The sequence below is a fragment of the Camelina sativa genome, chromosome 17, assembly GCF_000633955.1.
Source record: "Camelina sativa cultivar DH55 chromosome 17, Cs, whole genome shotgun sequence".
Lineage (NCBI taxonomy): Eukaryota > Viridiplantae > Streptophyta > Magnoliopsida > Brassicales > Brassicaceae > Camelina > Camelina sativa.
Window position 1 is genome coordinate 15,114,243 of NC_025701.1, and position 8,811 is coordinate 15,123,053.

Below are 8,811 nucleotides of genomic sequence, written 5' to 3' on the forward strand. Positions count from 1 at the left end.
AAGCATTATGAACATCGTGAGAGGCATTGTCCCGAGGAAGCTCCACGCTGCCTTGTGGCTCTTCCCGAAGGGTATAAGCGATCCATCAAGTGGCCTAAGAGCAGAGAAAAGGTATAAAAAAAAAAATCAATATACATAATTACATATTAGAAAGACAAAACCCTGCTTGTGCTCCTTTATGTTTTTTATTTGTGTGAATGATATCTATTAATTACTCTGTTTTGTGTTGTCACAGATCTGGTACACCAATATCCCTCACACCAAGCTCGCAGAAGTCAAGGGACATCAAAACTGGGTGAAGATGAGTGGTGAATACTTAACATTCCCTGGTGGAGGTACTCAGTTCAAGAATGGTGCTCTTCACTACATTGATTTCCTCCAAGAGGTACAACTTACTATTGATTTATCTTTCATTGATTGTGTACACAACTTTCACATTCAACTACTGACGTTATTATATAATATGTTTTTGCAGTCATATCCTGATATTGCGTGGGGAAATAGGACCCGTGTTATATTAGATGTTGGGTGTGGGGTTGCTAGCTTCGGGGGATATCTTTTTGACAGAGATGTACTTGCTTTGTCATTTGCACCCAAAGACGAACACGAGGCACAGGTGCAATTTGCTCTGGAACGTGGTATTCCTGCAATGTCAAATGTTATGGGAACCACGAGATTACCTTTTCCAGGGTCTGTTTTCGACCTTATCCATTGTGCTCGTTGTAGAGTCCCTTGGCATATCGAAGGTAAGAAGTTTCCCATATTGTAGTGTAATTCAGCTTTTCTTTTGTTTCATTGAATAACTTGTTGTCGTCTGAACTGAAGGTGGNTGGTGCTCTTCACTACATTGATTTCCTCCAAGAGGTACAACTTACTATTGATTTATCTTTCATTGATTGTGTACACAACTTTCACATTCAACTACTGACGTTATTATATAATATGTTTTTGCAGTCATATCCTGATATTGCGTGGGGAAATAGGACCCGTGTTATATTAGATGTTGGGTGTGGGGTTGCTAGCTTCGGGGGATATCTTTTTGACAGAGATGTACTTGCTTTGTCATTTGCACCCAAAGACGAACACGAGGCACAGGTGCAATTTGCTCTGGAACGTGGTATTCCTGCAATGTCAAATGTTATGGGAACCACGAGATTACCTTTTCCAGGGTCTGTTTTCGACCTTATCCATTGTGCTCGTTGTAGAGTCCCTTGGCATATCGAAGGTAAGAAGTTTCCCATATTGTAGTGTAATTCAGCTTTTCTTTTGTTTCATTGAATAACTTGTTGTCGTCTGAACTGAAGGTGGTAAACTACTTTTGGAACTGAATCGTGCGTTGAGGCCGGGAGGATTCTTTGTCTGGTCGGCGACTCCAGTCTACAGGAAGACCGAGGAAGATGTTGGCATATGGAAAGGTTGGGAAATTTGTTATCTCTTTTGTTTGGCCATGAATAGGGCTTTGGCAATTTTTGTTAACTAACTTGTGGGATGCTATTCTATGTTTTGTAGCTATGTCGAAGCTAACAAAGGCAATGTGCTGGAAACTGATGACAATTAAGAAAGATGAACTGAATGAAGTTGGTGCTGCCATTTACCAGAAGCCAATGTCGAATAAATGCTACAATGAAAGATCTCAAAATGAGCCACCTCTCTGCAAAGACTCCGATGATCAAAATGCCGCCTGGTAGTTTATCTGTTTCCCTTCTTATATCATTGATTATGCAATGCATTTCTTGATGCTAACATACTTGTTTGACGCAGGAATGTTCCACTTGAGGCATGTATGCACAAGGTAACAGAAGATTCATCAAAACGCGGAGCAGTTTGGCCTGAAAGTTGGCCTGAAAGAGTGGAGACTGTTCCTCAGTGGTTAGATTCTCAGAAAGGTGTATATGGAAAACCTGCACAAGAGGATTTCACAGCAGACCATGAACGCTGGAAGACTATTGTTTCAAAGTCATACCTCAACGGTATGGGAATTGATTGGTCTTACGTGAGAAATGTAATGGACATGAGAGCTGTCTATGGAGGGTAAGCAAAAGCTTATACAATCTTTCATCAAAACAAAACTGACTCTATTGATTGATTTCTAATGAAAACTCTCTCTCTTGTGGGTTTCAGTTTTGCTGCTGCATTGAAGGATCTGAAACTGTGGGTGATGAATGTAGTTCCTATCGACTCACCTGATACACTTCCGATTATATACGAACGTGGTTTGTTTGGAATCTATCATGATTGGTGTGAATCATTCAGCACTTACCCTCGGACTTACGACCTTCTCCACGCTGATCATCTTTTCTCTTCACTGAAAAAGAGGTATACATACATTTATTCATCCCCTTTGTCTATCCGATATATAATTTGCGATTGCAAATTCTGATGCTATGTTTTAAACAAAAACACTTTAGGTGCAACTTGGTTGGGGTGATGGCTGAAGTAGACCGGATTCTTAGACCAGAAGGTACTTTTATAGTAAGGGATGACATGGAAACGATAGGAGAAATTGAGAAGATGGTGAAATCGATGAAATGGAATGTAAGAATGACACATTCCAAAGATGGAGAAGGATTGCTCTCTGTTCAGAAGTCATGGTGGCGTCCTACCGAGGCCGAGACAATCCAGGCGGCAATAGCTTGAGATCAAGGATACGGAGAAGAGTGTGAGTTAATATAGTTTTATGAGTAAGTTGTTTATCTTACGATCCAATTGATTGTTTCTTACATGTATTAGTCCAATATTTGTATTCCGTTTTTGCATTGAAGAAAGTTGTATACATTATACAAGACAATTGTCTCAAAAGTGTAATCTTATAATCAGCTTTTGCATTGGTCCTTAGCACCCACAAAAATCCTAATTCTAATTCTTGTGGCAAGCACTTTCCTCTGTAAGAGATGTAAGATGCAACCTTTCTGTGTGAAGAGTTTAAGTGGCATAAACATATTCGAATGCTTTTTGACACAATTACCAAATTTTAACATGCATAATCCAATGCTTCACATCCCAAACAAGCTAGAATCCACCTCCAAAATCCAATGAAACAAAAGACATGGATTACACTTCTTGCCATTGATTTGTTGAACTTGCTGTTTAGATATTCATTTGTATGTTAAAATTATAGAACCAATGATCCTAGATAAAGACTTTATACATCCAAACCAGGATTTTGTTTTTACAGCCTTAGCCTCCATACATTATGCATCACTTATTATGGATCCTCAAAGCTCCTTTAGCACACTTGCTTTGATCATTTTGGGATGGCTTTTACTTCGACATGTATGCCATGGCTCAATGCTTCTAACCCAAAATGAGGCAAGGGAAAAAAGACAATAGGTGATAAGAGATATTGAAAGGCAAGGGAAAGGAGACAATTGTGTTGAAGCGTGGCATGGAGAAGAGACACTAATGTGTCGGATCTTTTGGAACACTACAGAGTAAGGTCTTTCAAAGAGAACACAAAAGCATCACCCGAACGAGAATGTGTACATCGTCTTATTCAAACTTCATTGTCACGTTTATATTTCAGGTCAAAACAAAAGAGTGGAAGTAAACTCTTGTCATTATCTTTTAATATCAGCAGAAATGAAACCATACAAGTTATTGATACAAACAAGAGCAAACTCCAAATAGTCTAATAAACACTTGTTGCGACTTTGATATTCCAGTAGTAAATACCTTCAATGCTCTTCACTTTCTCTGACATGAACTTGTCAATAAAACACGGATCAATATGCTAAGTCGGCATCTCCACAAGGTATCATATAAAAACGACAGAGAGATGGTTCCAAAGATTATCACCACGGAAGCAACTTCAACACCAAGAGAACCAAGTCAGATAGCTTATGGTTATAAAGAAGCTAACAGTGTCACAAAGCCTGATTACACTTTCTGCCTAAGAAAAACGAAATGTCCAAACACATTTTTTTAATCAACTTTGGACATCAGATACCATAGGCAAATCATCACCAAACAATACAAAACACAAAGACAAAAATCAAAACTTTAGTTATAAAATTCACAAAATTGAAAACGCAAAGACTTTTAGGATCAGAGAATAAAGGCAAAGCAATCACTCTGCAAAAGCAGATCAGACTGGGTGTCACAAAACATTAATGCCATTTTTCATCATATAATGGTTACTCCATTAACCATTGCCCCCTTATAGCTCTGAAGCTTATCCTTATCCTCTGGCCGAGGACCCGACACATCTTCCATCTTTTGCTTCCCTTTGTCGCCAAAGAGTGGACACCGGAAAACATCAAGACAAAGACTGTGACACCTTCAACAATATCCATACAACCGCTCATACCGCAGAGTCACCGTCGTCTCCTCTTTACTATGGAAACTCTACTGAGGCATCAAAGACCAAACGGCTTGAATTGAAACCATCAAGCAAAACCTTAACCCGACCATTATCAATATCAACCTCCTCTACCTCTCCCAAATCAGCCCCAACCAACCACCCTCTCCTCCTCAATCTTCCAGATCCGCGGCAGTACAAACAACAGTGCCATCATATCCTGCATCACTGGATTCATGCCTCTACCAATTAAGGTCTTAACATAACACTCAATCAAAGCCGAATTATCAAACCATGGAACCTTGATCTTAAGCTTCCCCTTGGACCCCGAAGAACTCCCATGCGTAACCTTGAAGACAACATTTTTATTAAATTAAATTAAAATTTTATTAAGAAAAGGCTCAACATAAAATAAATCTTATAAAATAAAATAAAAAAGAGTAGCTTCAAAATTGTAGCCTATACTCTTTCACTTAAATATACTATGGGCCGGGCCTATACTCTTCCCCTCATTCCTCCCTTCAAAGATCAAAACTTTGGATCAAATTCACAAAATTGAAAACACAAAGACTTTTAGGATCAGAGAATAATGGCAAATCAATCACTCCGCCGAAGCAGATCAGACTGGGTGTCACAAAACATTAATGCCATTTCATCATATCCCATTGCAGAAAAGATTAAGATAAAACGAAAGTGTTTTGAGAGAATCAGACAAAAAAAAAAAAGTCAATCACCATGTTACATTCCATCGTAATGGATGCAGATTAAGACTGGGGCGACATTTTCATATCATCACTTTCCCTCAAATCTGAGCTAAAAACAAAAGAAACACCAAAACTAATCTGAGCTAACGAAGAAACATATAGACACGAACAACACCTAATTCACTAACCAACCACAGCAACTAGAACATCCTATGAAGATAAACGAATCCGAGCTAACGAAGTAACATTTAGACACGAACAACACCTAATTAAAAAAAAACAGAGTGTGACTGTGTGAGAGAATCAGACCAAAATAGTCAATCATCATGCTACAACCATGGCAATGGATGCAAATTAAGACTGGGGCGACAATTCATTATCATCACTTTCCCTCAAATCTGAGCTAAACGAAGAAACACTATAGACACAAACAACACCTAATTCACCACACCAACACAACAACATAGAGTAACCAGGGTTTAGGGTTTATCAAGAAGAAGAAGAAATACAATAAGATTGACACAAGAGCCCCTAAACACAAACAAAGACATGATTCCAAGTTGAGTCTCTCTCTCTCTCTCTCTCTCTGTGTTTTTAAGCTATGAGGGAGAGGGTGTCAGCGACTGCGTTATATATAGAGACAGCAGTTTGATTTCAAGAAGTAGCTAAATAGGGCTTTCGGTTTCTTTTGGTTTACCTTAATTAAAACCGGTATTCCAAATTTTCTCAAGGTTTAATTTTAGCTTCTCTGAGAGCGTGAGCGGGTTTAATATTTTTTGGCTTCACTCATTTACAAAAGAATGTAACAATGTCATAAACCACTGAAACTTCCTGCAGACATCAAAGGACCTACAAAGTTCTACATCTTTCATTCACTAACACATGTCTTTGTGTTTTGATTGAATTTGTGATACTATTATTGTATACGACTCGTACGTACCCACATCCACATGGTCATATCTTTTCAGGAGAGGTTTCTAATCCATAATTTTGGTGAGGAGACAAGATTGGTTACTAACTTTTTGGGACGGGACCCCTTATGATCACATACAACAAAGACAGAGGCATGTTATTCTGTCTAGTATGGTTACTCTTAATCTTATCTTCTCCTTTATATATATAATCAAACAAGCCTATTCGATTCTTCATCAACCAAAACTTGCATTCAAAGAGTTCTACAACACATCTTACAAGTCTCTTTTACTTTCCAATCTGAAAACAAAACAAAAAAAAACTCTTCCCTGAAAATAATGATGAACGCAAAGAAGCTCTTGAAGATGGCAGAGAAATGGCAACAGAGAACAGCTTTAAGCAGGAAAAGAATCTCATTTCAGAGATCAACTTCTATTACAACTAGCAGATCAACCGCTGCAGAGAAAGGCTGTTTTGTGGTTTACACATCCGATAAAATCCGCTTTGCGTTTCCAATAAGTTACCTGAGCAACTCTGTTTTCCAAGAGCTCTTGAAGATATCTGAAGAAGAGTTTGGTCTCTCCACCGGTGGACCAATCACCTTGCCATTCGATTAGGATTTCTTGGAGTATCTCATCAAATTGATCCAACGAAGAATGGATGGAGATACAGAAAAGGCTCTGTTAATGTCATTCTCTAGTGCTCGATGCTCTTTACCATGCTCTTTTCAACAACAAGAACAATTGCCTGTATTTTAGAGAATTAGAGTGTAGCTGTTTCTGTATTTGTAAAGATTCCACTTATATCAGATTAGACAGATTATTTTAGAAATACAAACAGTTTAATCTATTTCTTCCTCTCTTTTACACTGTCTCATCAAAATCAACTTTTACTGTAAAGTGAGATAACGTTGATATCACTTGTTGACAGTTTACCCAAAACTGTTTTGCTCTAAATCTTGAAGTCATAAACTAGAAGTACTACAAGACATGAGAAGTTTGTATAAGGTCTAAGCTTAACCTAAGGAAATGTGAAATTGCAGCAGGAATACTTGATTCACTATCTATTTTTTCTTGGAAAGAAAATCAAAGGACCTACATGGCTCTCATTTGTATCTCTCTATCTGATCATTAATTCTAATCAGATTTGTTGTCCTGTTGATAAGTACAAGAAATCTAAAAAAAGTTGGGACTCACATTTTTGATTTAGCTGATGGAACCAACCTGGGACCCTTATCTTAACAAATAAAGCTATATAGAGTTTGGTATTTTTGGCTTCTCTTGTTAATATAACGTCTCAGTACCTAAACCTTATCATATTAATGTCCATATATATAGGATTCATACCCACATGATCATGTCTTCTCACCATAAAATTGTATAGTCCACAAGTTAATTTCGAGACATAACTGATTACCAACTTGGGAGACCCTTATTGATCACATAGAGTACAGACATAAGCATGTGGTGTGTCTAGTTAGGTTACTCAGGAGCTTGCTACAAAGCCTATCTATTAGTTTCTCCTTCTATATAGAAACATAAGCAACTCTGTTTTTCAAGAGCTCTTGAACATCTCTGAAGAAGAGTTTGGCCTCACAACCGGTGGACCAATCACCGTGCCGTTCGATTCAGTTTTCATAGAGTATCTCATCAAACTGATACAAGGAAGAATCGATGGAGATACTGAAAAGGCTCTGTTAACATCAATCTCTAGTGCTACATGTTCTTCACAACGCGCTTTGCAACTACAAGAACGGAGTCAGCAACTGTTTGTATTTTATAGTATTTGTGAATATGGTTGCAGTTAGATTACACTGAAATACAAAACATACACAATTAATTACTCTCTTTATATTGTTTTTGCAGAACTCTTAACACAAACCTATTGGACTCTTGATCAACCATAACTTGCATTTTAAAGAGTTTCTAAAATACAACTTACAAATCACTTTGCCCACAAAATATGCTAATCAAGATGGCCAAGATGGCAACGTAGAGCAGCTCTCAACAGAGAAAGAATCTCTCATTTCAGACATCAGAGTCTTCTACTAAAGTAAGCTCAACCTCTACAAAGAATCTCATTTAAGAAATCACTTTCGCTTTCCGATCTATTTGCCCACAAATGTTGCTCCCCAAACATAAGCCTACTTGACATCAACCACAGAGATCCGAAAACGACAGACAACAGAGTGAAAGCCTAGCAATCAGAGGAAGAAGCAACCAACATGATCCGAAAAAAGCGATTCTGAGACAAAGAAATCTAATCACCAACCCATACAGAGGGGAACTCGAGAATTGAGAACAAGAACATCAACCAAGGTTGAAACAGAGTTCCAAAATCCTCGCCCATGACCAACGCCTCAAGAATCCAATTCGAAACAGAATCGGCAATAAACCCTCAAGAATCTAGGTCAAAACCACCGCCAAGAACGAAACTGCCGATCCTAGCCAGCTCGCTTCCACCTATTGGGATATGTATATTGTATATTGTCTAATATTCTCTAGATAAGGTTTAGGAAGATTTACATATTAGTATATCTTGGTCCCCAAGTTTAGATATTCTAGTTCTCTTTGTATAAATACATGATGTAAAGGTTGGAGATCAATAACACAAACATTATATTTTTTGGCCGATTCTAGTTTTAACATGGTATCAGAGCAAAAAGCTTGAAAGATCTTTTGTCTCTCTGTTTTGTTTCTTGTCTCTCTGTTTTCTCTCTTCTTGTTCTCCGTTCGTTTTGTTCCTTTTTTTTTTTTTTTTTCCGTTTGTCACTTTGATCGGTTGATCAATATTTTTGATGGGTGAAGAAAAAGCTATCATGACTAAGGTTTCAGACTCTAACACGGTCTCGCCTTATGCATTGTCTTCGTCTGATAACCCCGGTTCCATGATCTCCTC

General features: G+C 38.0%; 2 protein-coding genes and 2 long non-coding RNA genes across 6 annotated transcripts in view; 3 read left to right on the top strand and 1 right to left on the bottom strand.

Moving 5' to 3' along the window:
- Window positions 1-2,833, top strand: part of LOC104757281 (probable methyltransferase PMT24) — a 5,019-nt gene extending 2,186 nt beyond the window's left edge. Inside the window, exons 2-10 of one of the 3 annotated variants that reach the window (XM_019239511.1) lie at window positions 14-111; window positions 236-353; window positions 833-864; window positions 955-1,225; window positions 1,305-1,415; window positions 1,510-1,684; window positions 1,762-2,031; window positions 2,122-2,316; window positions 2,409-2,833. In XM_019239511.1, the coding sequence (XP_019095056.1) occupies window positions 14-111; window positions 236-353; window positions 833-864; window positions 955-1,225; window positions 1,305-1,415; window positions 1,510-1,684; window positions 1,762-2,031; window positions 2,122-2,316; window positions 2,409-2,637 (1,499 nt within the window). In that variant the 3' untranslated portion in view covers window positions 2,638-2,833. Of the gene's footprint in view, window positions 1-13; window positions 112-235; window positions 386-475; window positions 747-832; window positions 865-954; window positions 1,226-1,304; window positions 1,416-1,509; window positions 1,685-1,761; window positions 2,032-2,121; window positions 2,317-2,408 lie in introns of all 3 variants that reach the window. The other 2 variants (XM_010480010.2, XM_010480012.2) reach the window with 2 other exon arrangements.
- LOC104757282 lies at window positions 3,469-5,025 on the bottom strand. The gene is made up of 2 exons (XR_002036232.1): window positions 4,763-5,025; window positions 3,469-4,646 (listed from the first exon to the last, which is right to left on the bottom strand). It is a non-coding gene; the product is annotated as an uncharacterized LOC104757282 (long non-coding RNA).
- On the top strand, window positions 6,146-6,779 carry LOC109130065 (auxin-responsive protein SAUR61-like). The gene has a single exon (XM_019239283.1). The coding sequence runs from the start codon at window positions 6,252-6,254 to the stop codon at window positions 6,528-6,530; it is 279 nt and encodes a 92-aa protein (XP_019094828.1). The 5' UTR covers window positions 6,146-6,251; the 3' UTR covers window positions 6,531-6,779.
- Window positions 7,395-8,537, top strand: LOC104757283. The gene is made up of 2 exons (XR_762401.1): window positions 7,395-7,680; window positions 7,779-8,537. It is a non-coding gene; the product is annotated as an uncharacterized LOC104757283 (long non-coding RNA).